Here is a 20040-nt window from a genome sequence, read left to right on the forward strand (position 1 = left end):
CTTCTTCGGTTTCTAGCCTTTAACTAGAGGTGTGTGTTGGGGGTGGGGGGGGGGGGGGGGGGGCGGGGGGAAGTCAAATATCACTAAACTAATCTGGTAAAATTAGGCTAATAATCTGTGGCTAATTTCACGTTTGTACATGGGAAATGTTTTTTTTGGATTAATCCTCCACTTAAGACTAGTCTCTTTCAAAAAGCACATGCTGGCATCACATTTTGTATGAGTGGGTAGAATGATAACAGTAGGAGGATGGTTATGATAGAAAGATCCGTGAGTGTTCCTACAAAGCAACAATTACACAACATAGGTCAGCACTGACTCATTCTTGGTCTGTTCCTTTCAATAGAAGTAGGTAAATACACCACCACTGCAGTTCAGCATTCACACCACCTAAAAATCACTTTCCATGCCAATAACCTGACTCTTCAGTGTTTTAAAAAATTTTTTAAAAAAAATATTAAGAATTTTTAACAGAATTTTCAACCATACAAAACACCCCCCTTGGGTTGCTGCTGCTGCTGTCCGACCTTCCTCTAACGCTCCGCAAGATAGTCTAGGAACGGATGTCACCGCCTGTAGAACCCCTGCGCAGACCCCCTCAAGGCAAACATTACCCTCTCCAACTTGATAAACCCTGCCATATCATTTATCCAGGCCTCCACGCTGGGGGGGCTTCGCCTCTTTCCACATTAACAAGATCCTACGCCGGGCTACTAGGGACGCAAAGGCCAGAATGCCGGCCTCTTTCACCTCCTGCACTCCCGGCTCGTCCACTACTCCAAATAGTGCTAGCCCCCAGCTTGGCTTGACCCGGACTTACACCACCTTAGATACTGTTCCCGCAACTCCCCTCCAGAACCCCTCCAGTGCCGGGCATGACCAAAACATATGGACATGGCTCACCGGACTTCCTGAGCACCTCCCACATCTGTCCTCCACCCCAAAGAACCTACTCAGCCTCGCCCCCGTCATATGCGCTCTGTGAACTACCTTAAACTGTATCAGGCTAAGTCTGCCATACGAGGAAGAGGAATTAACCCTATTTAGGGCATCAGCCCACAGCCCCTCCTCAATCTCCTCCCCTAGCTCCTCTTTCCATTTACCTTTTAGCTCCTCTACCAAAGCCTCCCCCTCTTCTTTCATCTCCTGGTATATCGCCGACACCTTGCCCTCCCTGACCCATACGCCCGAAATCACCCTGTCCTGAATCCCCTGTGCAGGGAGCAGCGAGAATTCCCTCACCTGCCGCCTTACAAACGCCCTAACTTGCATTTACCTGAAAGCATTTACCGGGGGTAGTCAAATTTCTCCTCCAGCGCCCCTAAGCTCGCAAACGTCCCGTCGATGAACAGGTCCCCCATTCTTCTAATCCCTGCCCGATGCCAGCTCTGAAACCCCCCCGTCCATCCTTCCTGAGACAAACCGATGGTTATCCCTGATCGGGGACCGCACCGAGGCTCCCATCGCTCCCCTATGTCATCTCCACTGCCTCCAGATCTTTAACGTTGCCGCCACCACCGGGCTCGTGGTGTATCTTGTCGGCGATAGCGGCAGCGGTGCCGTCACCAACGCCCTCAGGCTCGTTCCTTTGCAGGACGCCATCTCCAACCTCTTCCACGCCGCCCCCTCTCCCTCCATCATCCACTTACGGATCATCGCCACGTTGGCTGCCCAGTAGTAGCCACGCAGATTCGGCAACGCCAACCCTCCTCTATCTCTGCTACGCTCCAGGAAACCCTCCTTACCCTCGGGGTCTTGCTCGCCCACACAAACCCCATAATGCTCCTCCTTACCCTCTTAAAGAAGGCCTTGTGATCACAATTGGTAGGCATTGGAATACAAAAATAAACCTCGGGAGACCACCATTTTAATCGACTGTAGCCTGCCCGCCAGCGAGAGTGGCAACATGTCCCACCTTTTAAAATCCTCCTCCATCTGTTCCATCAGCCGCGTCAAATTAAGTTTGTGCAGTGCCCCCCAGCTCCTAGCTACCTGAATCCCCAAGTATCGAAAGCTCCTTTCCACCCTCCTCAACCATAGGTCGTCTATCCCTCTTCCCTGATCGCCCGGCTGCACCACAAAGAGCTCACTCTTTCCCACATTGAGCTTACAGCCCGGGAAGTCTCCAAACTCCCTTAGGATCTGCATGACCTCAACCATCCCCTCTACTGGATCCGCCACATACATCAACAAGTCGTCTGCGTACAGCGACACTCGATGTTCCTCTCCCCCTCGGACAACCCCCTTCCATTTCCTCGACTCCCTTAACGCCATGGCCAAAGGTTCAATTGCTAATGCAAACAGCAGAGGGGATAGGGGGCACCCTTGCCTCGTCCCTCGGTACAGCCGGAAATACTCCGACCTCTGCCGGTTCGTGACCACACTCGCCACCGGGGCTCTATACAGGAGCTTAACCCAACTAATAAACCCTCCCCCGAACCCAAACCTCCTCAACACTTCCCAGAGATACTCCCACTCTACTCGGTCAAAGGCCTTCTCCGCGTCCATGGCTGTCACTATCTCCGCTTCTCCCTCCACCGATGGCATCATTATCACATTTAGGAGCCTTCGCACATTGGTATTTAGCTGCCTACCCTTTCCGAATCCTGTCTAGTCCTCGTGAATCACCCCCGGGACACAATCCTCAAAGCCAACATTTTTGCCAGCAACTTAGCATCTACGTTGAGGAGCGAGATCGGTCTATACGATCCACATTGCAGTGGGTCTTTATCCCGCTTCAAGATCAAAGAGATCGTCGTGTCCGACATTGTCGGGGGCAGAGTCCCCCCGCCCTTGCTTCATTGAAGGTCCTTACCAGCAACGGGGCTAACAGGTCTGCATACTTCCTATAAAACTCCACCGGGAACCCATCCGGCCCCGGGGTCATCCCCGCCTGCATGCTCCCCAGTCCTTTAACCAGCTCCTCCACCCCAATGGGCGCCCTCAAACCAGCCACCTCCTGCTCCTCCACCCTCGGGAACCCCAGGTGGTCCAAGAATCGTCGCATCCCCTCTTTTCCTCCTGGGGGCTGGGACCTATACAGCTCCTCGTAAAAGGCCTTAAATGCCTCATTCACTTTCACCGCACTCCGCACCGTAGTTCTCCTGCCATCCTTGACTCCACCTATTTCCCTCGCTGCCATCCTCTTACAGAACTGATGTGCCAACATCCGACTCGCCTTCTCCCCATATTCATATATCGCCCCCTGTGCCTTCCTCCACTGTGCCTCTGCCTTCCCTGTGGTCAACAGGTCGAACTCCGTCTGGAGACTTCGTCTCTCCCTGAGTAGTCCCTCTTCAGGAGCCTCTGCATATCTCCTGTCCACCCTTAAAATCTCCCCCACTAACCTCTCCCTTTCCCTGCCCTCTCTTTTCATCCTATGAGCCCTGATGGAGATGAACTCTCCCCTGACCACCGCCTTCAGCACCTCCCATACTACTCCCACCTGCACCGCCCCGTTGTCGTTTGCCTCCAGGTACCTTTTGATGCACCCCCGCACCCTCCCACACACTTCCTCGTCTGCCAGCAGTCCCACATCCAACCACCACAACGGGCGTTGGTCCCTCTCCTCCCCCAGCTCTAGCTCCACCCAATGCGGAGCGTGGTCTGAAATGGCTATGGCCGAATACTCCGTTCCCTCCACTTTCGGGATCAATGCCCTGCCCAAAACAAAAAAATCTATCCGGCAGTAGGCCTTATGTACATGGGAGAAAAAAGAAAATTCTCTGGCCAAAGGCCTGGCAAATCTCCACAGATCTACTCCCCCCATCTGATCCATAAACCCCCTGAGCACCTTGGCCGCCGCCGGCCTCTTCCCCGTCCTAGATCTGGAACGATCTAATGCTGGGTCCAACACCGTGTTGAAATCCCCACCCATTATCAAGCTCCCTACCTCCAGGTCTGGAATACGCCCCAACATCCGTTTCATGAATCCAGCATCGTCCCAGTTCGGGGCATATACATTTACCAATACCACCTCCATCCCCTGCAACCTACCGCTCACCATCACGTATCGGCCTCCATTGTCCGCTACTATGTTCTTGGCCTCAAACGACACCCGCTTCCCCACCAGTATTGCCACCCCTCTATCCTTCGCATCCAGCCCTGAATGGAACACCTGTCCTACCTATCCCTTCCTTAACCTGACCTGATCTGCCACCTTCAGATGTGTCTCCTGAAGCATGACCACGTCTGCCTTCAGTCCCATTAGGTGCACAAACACTCGGGCCCTCTTAACCGGCCCATTTAGGCCTCTCACATTCCACGTGATCAGCCGGATTGGGGGGCTACACCCCCCACGACTAGCCATCTCCTATCTTAGGCCAGTCCCGTGCCCGCGCCTCCCGCACCCTCCAGTCCCCCCGACGGGGAACCCCCGCTCCGACCACCTCTTCCATTTTCAGTTCCCCCTCGGCCAGTGCAGCAGCAACCCTATTGTCCCCCTCGTCCCCCCCCCCTTCCCGCTAGATCCGCATCTAGTTCTTTTCCTCCCCCCCCCCATACTACTTCCGTGAGTCAGCTGACTTCTGCTGACCCCGACTTCCCGTTGATCTCCCCCGTGTGGGAGTCTCTCCTCCTCCTTACCTTCCTCCATCCCCCCCCCCCTCCCTAGCGCGGGAAAAAACCCGCGCTTTCCTGAGCCAGCCCCGCCCCGTGGCGCAGCTCCTGTTGCGGCCATTATCCCAGTTCCCTCATCCCCGAGTCTCACCTCCCTCCAGCACCGACGCCCACATTTCCCACTACCTCGTCAACAGAAAAAAAAAATTAACAACTCTTCCCACATCCCCATCCATCATCCCACCCATGAAACATTCTTTACCCATATTTACAACCCCGTATACAGTCGACATCCCCCCCACAACCACAGCCCCTCAGTTAGAGTCCAATTTTTCCATTTGGTTAAAGGTCCAAGCCGCTTCTGGCGTTTCGAAATAGTGGTGTCGGTCCTGATAAGTGACCCACAGTCACGCAGGCTGCAGCATGCCGAACCTGACTTTTTTTGTGCAGCACCGCCTTGGCCCGGTTGAAGCCAGCTCTCCTCTTTGCCACCTCCGCACTCCAGAACTGGTAGACTCGGATCACTGCATTCTCCCATCTACTGCTCCGCACCTTCTTTGTCCGCGAAGCGATGGAACCTTGCCACTATCGCCCTTGGCGGCTCATCCGCCTTGGGTCTCCTCGCCAGGACCCGGTGAGCCCCTTCCAGCTCCAGGGGGCTCAGAGAGGCCTCCGCACCCATCAGCGACTGGAGCATCGTACTCACATACGCCCCGGCATCAGCTCCCTCCACTCCTTCAGGGAGACCCAGAATCCAGAGATTCTTCCTCCTCGACCTGTTCTCCAGGACCTAGAGTCTCTCGGCCCACCTCCTGTGCACCGCCAGGCCCAGGATCTCGTCCTCGTTCTCATTATTTTTATCCCTCACCTCAGAGTTCCACCGCCTGGGCCTTCTGGGTCTCCTTCAGCCCCTCGATCGCTTACAGATTTGGCGCCAGCACCTCCTTTTTAAGCTACTCCACACAGCGCCGGAGGAATTCCGGCTGGTCCGGCCCCCATGCTGCTCGATCTCTGCCCTCCGCCATCTTGTTTTTTCCCTCTCGTTTTTGCCGCTGGTCCAAAGCCTTTTTCTCCGATGCTCCACCGCTAATCCCTGCCATACAACGCAAGGAAGACCTTACTTCACCTTCCCACACGGGATTCAATCAAAAAATTTCCGTTGGGGCTCCTCTGGAGAGCCCAAAAGTCCGTGATAGCGGGAGCTGCCGAAATGTGCGGCTTAGCTCCGCATCGCCGCAACCGGAAGTCTGACTCTTCAGTGTTAGAGTTTCTGCTTTTTAAAAAAATTCACAGTAGAATTGGTTCTCCCATCCATGTGCTTCATCTCAAAGGACCGCCCTGACTCAGGCAGTTGGCATTAAAAACCTGGCCTGAAAGTGGTTGCTTAATCATTTCCATTTGTGTGACTGCAGCAATGCAAGAATAAAACAGAAAAACCTGGAAATACTCAGATGACCAGGCAGCACATGTGCAGAGAGAAACAGAGTTAATGTTGCAGGTCTGCGGCCTTTTATTAGAACTGGGAAAGTTAGAAACGCAATCCGGCTTAAACAAGTTAAAAGGGGGAGGATGGGATACCATAGTCAGTGGAAAGTCTACGGTGAGGTGGGAGACAGGAGTAATTAAATGACTAGAGTTGGTGGTACAGGATAAGGAGTGGTAATGGGACTAGTAAAAAACAAAACAAAAGATGTGTATAGAACAGAGGGAGGAGCGATTGGCAGAACGATGAACAGCTGTGGTCTGAAACCAAAACGCTGGACAAAACCCAAATCAGCAAGAAGAACCAATATGGGGGTGGAGATTACATGTCGAAATTGAAATCAGTGTTCAAGGAACAATACCTCTTTTCATTAGGCACTTTATAGCCTTCCAGACTTGCTCCATGAGTATTGCCTGATCTGACTGCTTCCAGCATTTTCTGTCTTCATTTCAAGATTTCCAGTACAGCTTGGCTTTCAAAAGCCAAGTTAAATGGGATCGCACACAGAAAATTGAACCTAGTTCTGATTAATGAAAGACTCCTCTTTGCTGGGGAATGAAGGATTTGAGGCATTTTTAATGACCAGGAAACTGCTCCCATTCACGGCAAGTTTCTGTTGAATTGCCAATTCTGACTGACTGACCACACGGATGGTTGGTATGGGAACATTCACGCTTGGACCAGATTGTTGGAGAGGGTGAGACAAAGAACAAAACAGCTTTAACCCAATTGAAATATTTGAATTAGGGTAGTTTGTTCAAAAATGTAATAAAGATTCTAAAATGTTACGGTTTCAAACTAAGGAGGCAGGGAGGTCACTCAGCAAAGTAGTTTTGGAAGACATCCAAGTCAGTACTTCAGCATCTAAAGGCCAGCAAACAATGAGCAGAGACAGCAGCTAACAAATAATAGTTCTTCATTCCCTGGATTGCTAAACTATATGATGCAACTTCAGCCAGAGAAGGGAACTCAAACTGAGTGGGGTACAGTCACATAGTGATTTGACAACTAGGAGAAAAATTATGAAAATAAAAGCAAAATACCGCCACTGCTGGAAATCAAATAAAACAGAAATTTCTGGATAAACCCAGCAGGTCTGACAGCATCTGTGGAGAGAAACAGAGTTAATGTTTCGGATCTACAGAATATCATTAAATAGATTTAATTGGGCATAGATGCAATGATAGTATTGCAGGAGGGGCTCTACCTTTATTATTCCGGATTTAGCTGAAATGTAGAAAGGCTAAAGGCAAGGTGAAGAGAGAACTACAGGAATTGATCATCCTGTTGATGGATTAAGCCTTCATCGGTAGTAGCAGTGAGATAAGTGTGTTAGTGAGGAATATTATGAATGCGAGGCTGTAAATCCTGCTTGGGTCTCAAACAGAAGACAAAGTTGCAAACAACTAGCTACAGCTCGAGTGGGCAGTCAGGAAGGTAATGGAGCCACGGGCAGAGGTGCTAGCAAAAACCAACTGGATGGCTTTAAAGAGCTCTTGGTGGAAAACTATTTCAGTTCAGGTTACAAAAGGGAGGTGAACAGTTGGGGGGGGGGGGGGGGGGGGGGGGAGTGAGGGAAACTGAAGACATGGTCAGCAATGCGTTTTTTTTAGTTGGTTGATGAAGGAAGGGAGAATGATCAACAGGGTAAAGTGGTTTTGAAAGATACTTTTGGTTGACCCAGGAGACAGTCTGGAATCAAAACTGTGCCAAGTGCTGATAGATACCAAAATATAGTTAGCTCAATATCGTTCAGATGTCCAGAGAGTGATGTGGTCAAGCTAGAAGAGAATGGCAAAGATAGTCCTTCAAAAATAACGGATAGACCTACTCCAGGTTTTAATGATTGCGTGGTGAGGTTTAAACATCAAAATAATAGAAGTCAGCATTTGAGCACATACTAACAGCAATTAACCTTCGTAACACTTAAAGACACATCAATAGAATCTCCAGTTGCAAGGTCGCTGACCTCGTTAATGATGACCAAGTGTTGGAGTTGGATCGCAAGGTCAGTAGTCTTAGTACCTGATAGAGAAGGTGGTGATAGTCAGACCAAAATAAGTTAGAAGCCTCTGGAAAGGGCGTAGGCGTAAGTGTATGACTAGTACAGGATGTACCTGCTTTGGCACAAATTTACATCAGAACAAAATTTAAACAATGTCTGTACAAGTGTAAAGAATGGTGTAAGAATGTGCAGTTTTTCTGTAAACACTAGTTTGGATCAGCTATTGCAGGGTTTTTCAAAGTCAGTGTTGCGACCTACTGGTGGGTTGTGCGCAGGTGTCGTGAGGGCCGCGGAACGATCAGGCAAGCAATTCCTGCGGTGGTCCCACTCACGGAAGGAGCGCCCATCTTTTACTTTAAGAATGGCGGCCAAGTTTGAAAATGCCCACGGCTCCGGAGAAAGAACGAGTCAGCAATTGGGGGGGTGGTCAGCGGGGTGGAAACTTGCTTGAGGTTCACCCCCGGTTTGTGTGGAGACGTCAGTGTATCTACTAGTGTCCGGGAGGTTTTGCGATGGGCGTTCAGGTGAGTGAGACCCGGCAATCGAGGGGTAGGGGCCATTGCCAAAGTTGGAAGATCCCCTTTGTTGGTATTTTGATTTGATTCTTGGTGCACGTGCGCCATCCAAGGCTCAGTGTGCTGCTCACCCTTACCCAGTGCAGCTCCTCTCAGTGTTTAATCTATGAAAAGGCTTATGTGAGCCTGAGAGTTCATCTGCTGAGACAGGCCCTGGTGACTGAGATCCCCCTGTATCTTTTTTGTGGTAAAAGCCAGCCCCTGGTTTGTGCTTTGGCTTGGAGGGTGGGGGTGGGGACTACTGGCACCAGAGTTTATTTTTGGTTGGGGGGGGGGGCTGTATTTGGTAAAGCCCTGGGCCACACTGGGTACTTGGCTTGGAAATGAGAGTCAACACGATTATTCTCAGGAGTTGTGTCCACGGCTTTTCACATCTTATTTTAGTATCTGAGGTCGCATTCTGAAAATATGTCGAACTCTACGGAGGACTCCCCTCTCAAGATATAAACTGAACTTTGGTGTAAAATGCCATGAACCCTGAAAGGTGTATCGCTTATTTTGGTATTCGTGCAGGCGAGCATAATGCTTGGAGATTGCAGGCTTCAGTATTGTATCTTGGAGAATTAAACTTTGGTCACGGCTCAAAATTGCCACCTTGAAGAAATTGACCATTTCGATGTGAATTATAATGAAATTGCATTCTGGAAAAATAATGGATTTTTAAAGCTAGATTGCGATATCAGTATTAAATAAGCTCTTTACTATTGGTTATGTTGTGATCTCTGGTGCCTACCTGTCCAAATTGACATACTTATTGCAAGCAAAAAAGGCAGCTTTTAAATGAAAATATATTGGGCTGTATGAAGTTTTCCAAAAAGCGTCAGCCAAGAGCATGTCACACATCCTGCATGAACACTTGACGTTGAGTGCCTTTACAGGTATGTGCTTTTGGCGCCAAATCATGGTGCAGTGTTGCTTCCATTTTCCAGCTGCTGGCAAGCAAGGCAAATGAACTGTAAGAGACAGCCAGAGCCTCAAATAGGCAGTTTACCAATTGGACAGGATCTCACATCAGAATCTGCTCGACCGAGCTGCTCAGGAGAGTCCAGGGCAGGAGAGCAGTGCTAGCGTTCACTCTGTACACAGCTGCACGGCCTCTGGTTAACAGCTTACCAACAAGAAACTCAGGAACAAAGCAGTATAAAGATAATTTCTTGAGGTATGGTTTTGTCTTTCATAAGGACCTTTGTGAGCAAGGTCGGATTTTTTGTTTTTGTAAAAATCAAGACGACACAAAGGAACTGGTTGAAGTCTGCACATAATATTGTCCTCACCTCCTTTGCGCCTGATTCAAGTGAGATTGTGAGGACCAAACAGGCTCCCCTTTTGCATTAAAGGTAAGCAAATGTGGCATTTGTTGCTAAGGTCAGCCAGCGTGGGTCCACTGGTTGGTAAAAGTGGATCAGGGAAAAAAAAAGTTTGGAAATTGAACTGGCCCTCACTGCATAGGCGTGAATAAACTATCGTAACCTGTTCGGAGTCTTCTGTGATTAACTTGTAAGAAGTCAGAAGTCAGGGCAGCACAGTAGCACAAGTGGTTAGCACTGTGGCTTCACAGTGGCAGGGTCCCAAGTTCGATTCCCCACTGGGTCACTGTCTGAGCGGAGTCTGCACGTTCTCCCCGTGTCTGCGTGGGTTTCCTCCGGGTGCTCCAGTTTCCTCCCACAGTCCAAAGATGTGCAGGTTAGGTGGATTGGCCAAGCTAAATTTCCCTTAGTGTCCAAAAAAAGGTAGGAGGGGGTTATTGGGTTACGGGGATAGAGTGGAAGTGAGGGCTTAAGTGGGTTGGTGCAGACCTGATGGGGCTAATGGCCTCCTTCTGCACTGTATGTTCTACGTTCTAACAGATTGACCAGCTATTACCGAAGTAAATGAAAAGAACGAGGCACATTTGAATTTTTAAAGTTCTGCTCCATGTTTTCAAATTTTTCCATGAGCTCAGCCCTCTTAATCTCTAATCTCCTCCAGCACTGCAGCCCTCCGAGATCACACCTCATTCCTCCAGTTAGGATCTCTTGCTCATCCACTGGCGAGTGCCTCCAACTAGCTGGGCCCCAGCTTCTGGAATGCACCTCCCTACCTCACAACTCTTTTTTCTCCTTTAAGATATACCTTAAAATCTATTTTTAAACAAGGTTGATGACACCTGTCCTAATATCTATATGACTCAGTGTCAAATTTTGTTCGATATATATTCCTGCGACATGACTCAAAAACTTTTGCCATCATAACAGCACTATATATAAATACAGGCTGTTATTCCAAACATTGCACATGTGGCCCAGTCATTAAGAGTTTACACATGCGTTGTTTGCGGCAAAAGTATTATTGGACATAGTTTAAAACTATGTTCCGCTTGGGTCACTGCACCTTCTCCCAGTGTCTGCGTGGGTTTCCTCCGGGTGCTCCAGTTTCTTCCCACAAGTCCCGAAAGACGTGCTTGTTAGGTAAATTGGGCATTCTGAATTCTCCCTCAGTGTACCCAACGGGTGCCGGAGTGTGGTGACTAGGGGATTTTCACAGTAACTTCATTGTAGTGTTACTGTAAGCCTACTTGTGACAATAATAAAGGTTATTACTGTCCTAAGAAGCGCACTCATTGTTTTGTGGAAAGTGTGATGATCTGACACAAGACAAGTGTGGATGATCACAACAGCCAGTTCCAGATGTGTAACAGGGGAAAGAGCAGTAATTTTAACCTGCTGCATTTTCACAACCTGGAGCACATAATTTGTCAAGTTGCAACAAAACAGATACCAATGTTATAAAAAGTCATTTCATGTTAAAAGTGGAAAAAAGACAATTTTTTTCTTCGCACAAACTTCAATTTAACATTTATTTTGACTACAGTTGAACAGGTCTGTACTGAAAACTGTAAGCAATAATGTAAAAATGACTTTCCTGTGCCCTATCCTCCCCTTACGTATTATATGCAGTCATAATTTTAGTTTACTTTGGATCAGAGACTAGTAGTCACTATTAGTATGAAATAACCAAAAAAAGGTTAGGAAAAGTAGCCCTCTCATTGCTCAATCAAAAAAAATTTAAAAAGAAACTACAATCCAGAAGCAGCAATAAGGCATATACTGCACAGTTTAATTTACAAATGTTTTCAAAATACGGTACATACTATTCTTTTCATTTTTTTTACACCAATAGTTTCAGCAGCTTTTTTTGCACTGGAAAGAGCTGCATACATAGAAAATTACAATGTTAATCCTTGCAGAAAGAAAGGGGAACATCAACTAAATTTTTGAGAGCATGTATCATCTGAGAGCCTTCATTATTCACAGCTCACCTCAGTAAAGAAATTTTTCAAGAGATTGTTCGAGACCGGGCTTTCTCTACAGAAAGAAAACAATGAAAATAAGGGGAAAACACCAATGAAAAGATTTGTCCACCTCAGATTTTACTAATAGTGCATTGATTCTTAGAGAGTTGTTCACAAAATAACTTTTTCTTAAAAAAAGAAACTCGTCTAACCAAATGTTTTTGCAACCCTACGTATGAAATAAGTAGCTTTTGCTCCGACATATTGTTCTTTAGAAGGTAAGAATTTGGAGAAACCATAAAGAAAGGGGAAAAGTATATTACTGGCTACAAAAATGAACACATCTACGGATGGGAGGAATCTCTCATTTTGTTGTTGAAATCTAGTAGGTAGCAAAAAAGCACATGTATAACTGCCAGCCGTCTGCAGTTCAAAGTGTTTTGCCAATCCACTTGGCCCTCTTGCCCAATTCCAAATCTCACCCCAAATCAAACAGAATTCTTCTAACTGGTTGATTAAAAATAAAAAAATGTTAAAGGCAGAAGAAAAAAATCAAATCAAGTAATAAGGATACTGCCAGACCCTCTAGTCCCTTAGATGGATGTTTTGCTTTAACAGACAGTATTAACTGTGCCAGAATCAGATTATGTCCACAAAGAGCTAGACAAACCAACCTGCACAAATCCTGAGCTATATATTTAATTTACTTCAACACTCAAGCATCTGATAATGAAACATGCCCTCGGCAAAATAAATTGCGAAGCATTCTTTATGGCCACTTTCAAGTGACTGGCAAGTACACATGTGCTGGCGATAATGAAGAGTAGGGTTCTTTGGTGCAGTTAGCCCATTTTCTTTTTTAAAAAAATTATTTTAAATGAAGGATAATATGTACCAATAAGAATTCTGTTGCTACCCCTGGACAGCAGCTGTCTGCCTTTCCAACACAATCAAATATGGCTCTATAAACAGGTGTCAATAAACAACCAATAGATTTACGGGGCTCAGACACTGTCTGAATCTCTTGAGCAATGGATGCAACTCTGTGTTGCAGTGGAATCCGATTGTAGGTAAAGGCAAAGATTGGTTGTCATAAGGACAACTGCCTGTTGTCAGGGCTCGCAGATAATTTAGTTGGTCTTCCTGTTGGTGGATCGCTTGCCTTTCTTCAGTGCCAATTTGTTCTTCACATACCCACGCTTTCTTTTAGAGGTCTAGGGCATAAAGACGGACAGCATTACAAATGTGCAGCTCATGTCTATACATTGTACTGCCAACATTTAACACTAGTTTAGCACATTCTTTAACAAATAAAGGCCTTTTTCAAATATCTGCAAACTTTCTCTGCTAAAATTTGCCGGACGTTTTCAACAATTGGTTGTTTTTCAATCTTCAGCAAAATGAGAAAATCCACTGTTAAAACGTCTTTTGAAATATTAAAAAACAAATTACAAGAGACACCAAACCAATAAAAATCCCTGGGTACAGTTGACCCTTGGCACAAAACAGATAGAAATTATACATTGAATGTTTTGAGGCTCTCTTTTACTTGGTTTCTTCATAACCTGGACAACATTCAGCAACACATAATTAGCGCAACATTTTGGTGACCGAAGCAAGCCTTTATTAGTGTCATGTGAGAGTACCTTTAAGAAATGGGTGTTTATAAAAGGGTGTGTATATAAATATCTGTACTGAGAGTACCTTTAAGAAATGGGTGTTTATTACTGCAGTGATGTCAGAGAGTGGGTGGAGCTGGGCTGTATGTCAGCTTTTTACTTTCGTTTTAGACTGTTTGTTGCAGATGTGTTTTAGTTTCGTTTTCAGAGCTGGATAGCTGCAGTCACAGCCAGGTGCATGAGTCTCTCTCTCTGTAATCTAAAGAATGTAAATCGATCCTTTAGTGACTTAAAACTAATAACTGCTCTCAGTAGTGACTTTAACCTGATGTGCTTCTGTTGCAAGTTCTTTCTGGAGTCTTATGGATGTTGAAATGACAGCTTGAGGATTACTTAGTGTTGTATTCTTTGGCGGTTGTGTTTGAGTTGATGGTTGTTAAGATGTTCACTATGTTTTAAAAAGGTTAACTTGGAGTTCATAGAATATGCATTGTTTTGCTTTAAAAAGTACTTTTCCATTTCTGCTATACCACACCTGCAGAGTGGGCCGTGTGTTCCTCATACCACAATCTATTAAAAGTTGTGGGTCAGGTGAACTCCATTATACACTTTGATACACTCTCTAAATCCTGGCCCATACATTAGGTACAATTTTCTGTCTTCAAAGGGCTACCCTACCTTTTTTGATAAATACTTCTGTTTCGGCACAATGTTAGTTACTCTTGGTTTATGGTCAAGTGTTTCTCGGTTGTCCAACTTCTTGACTTTGTAAATCCTCACTAGCCAGTGCTCCGAGGTGAAGGCTTCTTCCAGGTGTTTGAACTTGATATCTTTGTTACCAATTTCAGCATTTCTAGTGCGATCAAATCCTGGTGGCGTTCTGAAATCCAGCTGCAAAACAAGCATTACAGTTTCAGTGCTACTTTCCATAATTCCAAACTATTTCTCAGTTAATAGTTGGTCGAAATTACATTTTCTCAAGCTCTCCATCCTGCTCAATGACTGCACCACATGAAACCTTTTCTTCCTCTCCAAGCTTCTTGACCCCACCTCCCACTCTCCTCTCCCTTCACTCAGGTTCTCTTCCCAGAAATAGATTTGAGGTTTGACTGACCAAAGCCACCAATTACATACCATGTGACTGCAACTGCAGTGTGCCAACCCTCTTTATTCTTCTTGACCTCTCCATGGTGGTCAAATTGGTCAACCATCCCATGCACCTTTGCTATTTTTCCTCCTTGATCCCATTCCATGGTACTGTCTCCCCATGGTTCCACCATTACATGTCTGAATGTAGCAACCACAGCTCCTACAATGACTTCACCTCTCATTCCCAAGGCTCAACCAATACAAACTAATTTTCTATAACAGGTGCCTTCCTAGTTCTCATCCACATACTGTCCCTTGCTGATGAGCTTCCATATGCATGCTGATGGCATCCAACTTTACCACTTGATCACACAATCAATTGCTTTGCATCAAGTCCTGAATGTGTCACAATTTTCTCCAACACAACACTGGCACATCCAGCAAAGTCAACCCAAGACAATTATAAGTAGGAACAGAAGTAGGACATTCAGTTCTTCGAGCCTGCTCCGTCATTTAATCTGATCTAACAGTCATCGCTTCCATTTCACCAGACGTTTTCCCTCTAGCCCAATTCCAACCTTCTTCGTGATTGCTCTCAGGTTGAAGTAAATAGTGCAGAATCTTTTGTCCTCTTTCATCCTAAGTCAAGCTTAAAGCTCCATACCCATCAAGGCTACCAATGTCTAGCTCCACAGTATCCCCTGCCTCACAGCCTCTGAAACCTTCTGCATTCTTTCACCCCTTCTGGGTTCAACTTTTTATCTTCACTGACTTGCCAAGATTTTCCCTTCACTAACTCCAGTGAGAAGCGCACTGGTTGGAGTCAAATTCATTAAAAAAAATGTTAAGAAACCAACAACTTGAACATACATAGCACTGTTTGCACTGAAGTCTCCATCAGAATGACACATCTGTCTCCTTTCCGGTGTTAGCCCTGCTCATTCACCGCCCCAGTCCTTAGTGATTGCCACTGGCTACCTGTCCCCCTGTGCATCAATCTCTTCCTAAAGCACTCTACCTTTCGACAACTCATCTTCAAAAGGTTCCTTAGGACCTGCTTCTTAAGAGTGAATCTCAAGTTACCTCTAACTAACTCTTCTTCCAGCTCCTGTTTGACATCACCATCCCAAAGTGCACAAGAGTCAATTAATTATTGTGAAGTGCAACCACTGTTACATAGGAAACCTGAACAGTCAATTTGTAAACAGCATGGCCGCGCAAACATCAATGTGATAAATAACTAAATAATATGGACCCGATTCTCCCAAAAGATTTCTAAGTTCATTTGTGGCAGGTTTTCAGGGAGTTTCCCGTCGGCTCTGCTGGAGAGTTCCCCGCCGCTATTCAATGACACTGGCCCTGCGGAGTTTCTCACTGGTTTAGGCCACATTTAGAATTTTGTTTAGCTCTGGGAATGCTGGACGCTGTGTGTCTAAAATGAAGTGTTTTAGTCCCCAGCAAGATTATCTAACCCCGAAGAGCACCAAAAATACAATGCAGAGACACCTGAAGAAGCCCTGAGCTCATTCTTACTGATCTGAAACGCATCCAATTACTTCAAGGTTTCTATGGGTTTCAGGAGAATATTCATCCTATATGGGTGGGTTAAATGAGGTATTTTACACTAGCCAATTCGGAGTATGTTAACAAAGATGAAATGACTTAATAGAAATATTCAATGCATTATTACACACTTACCTGCATCTCTCCAAATCTGTAGTAGGACATCTTGTACATGAGACAGTTCAGTAAAGTTGGAGAGCCGGCTTTATCCACACGGAACTCTCCCTGTGGCGTGAAATAGTCACTTTCCTAGGAATTACAGTTCAGTTGCTAATTAGCACAAAGACTATTTTCAAATACATTAACATCTGACGAGCCTTTAACCAAAATGCATCATTTTACCCGGATGTCCTTTGGATGCTCTCCTTCTGCTATTCTGACCATCCAAAGAAACTTGTTGATGTCATCTCCAGAGTAACCAATCACTCCACCAAAGATGATGAGCACATAGTCCACATCTAGACTCTGCATTATCTGGTAGGCTGCACTCTCATTCGATGACATTGCTTTTCCAACCTAATAGATAGAAGCAAACTCTCATTGCATTACTGAACAATGAATAAAACAGACCCAAAAAAAAAGCAGTACTTTTTAAAGGCCTTGTCATTTATACCTCCAATCTCTACATTGAGTGATGTCATGTCTCAGAAGGTCGGTCAGCAATCTACTTGACCTGTACCAATACTGGTCTGAAATTCACTGCTAGGCAGTGAGAAAGCGAAGCACACAGTGATTCTCTATCCTTGGGTGGACAGACGTTCTTCCACTGGTTATGTTACTGGGCAAGAGGATGGACGATGGAGTATTAGAACCCAATTTGGTAGGAAAAATAGAAAAGATTTTTTTTTTTTTTTTTAAAAAGGAGTGTCCTTGTACTTGAGTTAGAGAAAGTTAAAATGTGGGTACAGCAAGCAATTAGGAAGGCAAATAGTGGACCGCCGGCGGCAGCCATGGAGTGATCGGTCGCACACAAGGTGGCTCCTGCTTGGAGTTGTTGGTTTTGGTCCTTTCAGCCCATTTAATGGGTGATTTTTGTGGATAAAGCGTGAGGAGAGTAGAAGGTGATTGATTCCCCCCTGGATTGGAATGATGACAGGGTATCAAATCCGACTAAAGCCGGTGAAAGCCCTGGCTCAGGAGCTGGAGGACACTTGTGGAACAGCACCAGTTGGAAAGATAGCGAAGGGGAAGGGTCATTGTCGGCTGCCTCACTATCTGAAGAGCAGTTGAGGAGTGCAATTAAAGAGGAATTTCGGCATTAACCAAAGGAGATGCAGGGAGACTGATGGAGTGTGATTGAGGGGGCAGCAGCACCTCTTTGCAGGACGCTAGATCAGGTGGAGAAGCACCTGAAGCACAAGGAGTGACCATCCAAGAGGTGGAAAGGGTGATGTCGGACCAGCGTAACCGATTGTGTCATTGAAATGAAATGAAAATCGCTTATTGTCACAAGTAGGCTTCAAATGAAGTTACTGTGAAACGCCCCTAGTCGCCACATTCCAGGAGGTGGACATGGCAATCCTGGGTGATGGCATCCTGTAAGGTGCTGCACGAGAGGGTTGACAATCAGGAGAATCGGTCGAGTCGGCAGAATCGGTTTATCATGGGCCTGCTGGAGGAAGGGGAGAGAGCGAGTGCCTCGGGCTACATCGTAAAGATGTTTGAGACGTTGGTGGAGGGGAGGATCTTCAACAAGGCCCCGGGGGTGGATCGTGCCCACAGGTCCTCGAGGCATAGGCCGAAGAGCCGCTTCTGGAGGTGATGGTGCGCATGCACAAATTCCAGGACAAAGATTTTGAGGTTGGCCCAGGGCGACTGGGGTCTGCAGCTGGGAACGGACTTGGATCCAGATTTATCGGGCATTGGTGCTGACCTGGCCAAGAGATGGACAGGGTTCAATAAAGCCACGGCAGTGCTCTTCTGGAACAAGGTTTGGTTTGTGGTGGTGTACCTGGCCAAACTTTGGGTAACTTACAAGGGCGGAGAACATTTCTTGACCCCAGAAGAGGTGAATGACTTTTTTAAGGAGCATGAGTTGGGGAAGGCTAAGGAGGGGACATTTTTTAACCTTTTGTATGATTTATGACTTGTTTGTGTTATGCTGGTTCTAGATTGTAATTGATATTTTTTGCAAATGTAGGCTTTTTCTTGTTTTATTATGGGAGCTTTTCTATGATGTACATGGGTTGCGGTTGGTTGCTTGGTTTGCACAAGGGGAGGGGACCTTGTGGGTGGGTACGTTGGGGGGCTTAGGTGCGGCCCTTTATTTGGGCCTTCAGGTGTGAGTTGCCATGCGAGCAGGATATGCTTGTGAACGGAAGCAGTGTTGGGGGGGGGGGGGGGGGTGGGCTGCAGTGGGTAGCTTGAGTGGTGGTGGTGTGGAGAGGAGGGGCGGGGACGGTGACATAGTTGGCTTGTTGGTTGAATTTAGGAGGACACAGAGAGGGCAGCCATTTTGGATGAGCCCAGGTTAGCGAGGGGGTGGATGTTTGGGCAGGGTTTGGGATAGGTGATGGCGGACCTTAGTAAAGGGAGGGGGCAGAAACCCTTGGTGAGGATTGCAACATCACATTTACGTGGTTAAATGGTCCGATTAAATGGTCCTGGGTGTTTGCATACCTTAAGAGTCTGAGGGCAGATGTGATTTTCCTGCAGGGAACGCATCCACGGGTGAAGGATCAGATGCAGCTAATGAAGGGTTGGGTGGGACAAACGTTCCAAGTTGAGGGGGGTTGCAGCCTTGTTTAGTAAAAATATGGTGTTTGTGGTGACCAGGGAGGTGCAAGCCCTGGGAGGTAGGTTTGTGATAGCAAGTGGGGTACTAGCGGGAGCACCGGTGGTGTTAGTGAAGGTGTAGGCACCCAACTGGGATAATGTGGCTACCTTGGTACAAAATTGGCCACGGTTCAAAGATTAGACATGAACAGTTGTTTTTCAGATGGGAGCGAAGTACACAGTACAGTTTGTCACGTCTCAGTATTGGGACTGTTGCTCTTTTCAATAGATGTTTGAAGATGATATGACATTCAGAATTGCAGAATTAAGGAAGATAGTAGACTGCAGGACAGAGATGGACTGATGAAACAGGCAGACAAGAAAAATGTTGTAAATCTTTTAGATATTTGTCCTCACCCTTGGACTGTTTACTGCATCAAAACAGGAGAGTTTGGGAAAATAAAATCAAGGCAGAAGTGCTGAAACCAAGGTGTAAGTGAAATGTCATGAGGTTTGATTGAGGAGCCAGTAAACCCAGGCAATTCTTGTTCAGTTATCTGCTCAAAGCATTAAGAGCAATTCCACCCACACAAGATAACAAAAAAAGGCCTGAGGGGCTGGGAGATTAAAGAAAATCTCTGATCTGCTTTGCAAAATTGGTTACTGGCTGATGAGCAAGAGATTGACTTCTGTTTTTAAAATTGACTATCATTGTTCAGCCTGCTTACCAGTGCAATATGGCTGTTGTTCCACGTATTGTTATCCACCAGAGTTGTCCGATTCGCCATTCCTGCAATCTGATACCCATAGTCCCACCAAGACATCACTCGAACGTGTTCATCTGTATTTTGTCGCAACCAATAATATGCCTCGCGGAAGTCATCAAGAATATTGCGTGTGCTTTTAAAAAAGTTTTAAAACATTAAAATTATTTTACTTTTATGGGATGTGGGTTTCACTGGCAAAGTCAACATTTCTTGCCCATTCCGAATTGCCCTCTGCCTTGAGCTTCTGCAACTCAATGCTGCTCTAAAGGGAGTTCTAGGATTTTGATTCAGCAACAATGAAGGAATGACAATATAGTGTCAAGTCAGGATGGTGTGGGGCTTTAAGGGGAAATTGTAGGTGATAGTGTTTCCATGCTGCCCTCGTCCTTCTGGGTG

General features: G+C 46.4%; 1 protein-coding gene across 1 annotated transcript in view; it reads right to left on the reverse strand.

The window, feature by feature from the left end:
* Positions 1–11442: 11442 nt before the first annotated feature.
* The window catches only part of stt3b (STT3 oligosaccharyltransferase complex catalytic subunit B), a 170579-nt gene continuing 161981 nt past the window's right edge, over positions 11443–20040 (reverse strand). The window contains exons 12-16 of the mRNA XM_072509758.1: positions 19606–19777; positions 16505–16678; positions 16298–16411; positions 14189–14401; positions 11443–13105 (exon numbers count right to left, since the gene is read on the reverse strand). Of these exons, the coding sequence (XP_072365859.1) occupies positions 13022–13105; positions 14189–14401; positions 16298–16411; positions 16505–16678; positions 19606–19777 (757 nt within the window). The 3' untranslated portion in view covers positions 11443–13021. The remainder of the gene's footprint in view (positions 13106–14188; positions 14402–16297; positions 16412–16504; positions 16679–19605; positions 19778–20040) is intronic.

This window comes from Scyliorhinus torazame, chromosome 6 (genome assembly GCF_047496885.1).
Source record: "Scyliorhinus torazame isolate Kashiwa2021f chromosome 6, sScyTor2.1, whole genome shotgun sequence".
NCBI lineage: Eukaryota > Metazoa > Chordata > Chondrichthyes > Carcharhiniformes > Scyliorhinidae > Scyliorhinus > Scyliorhinus torazame.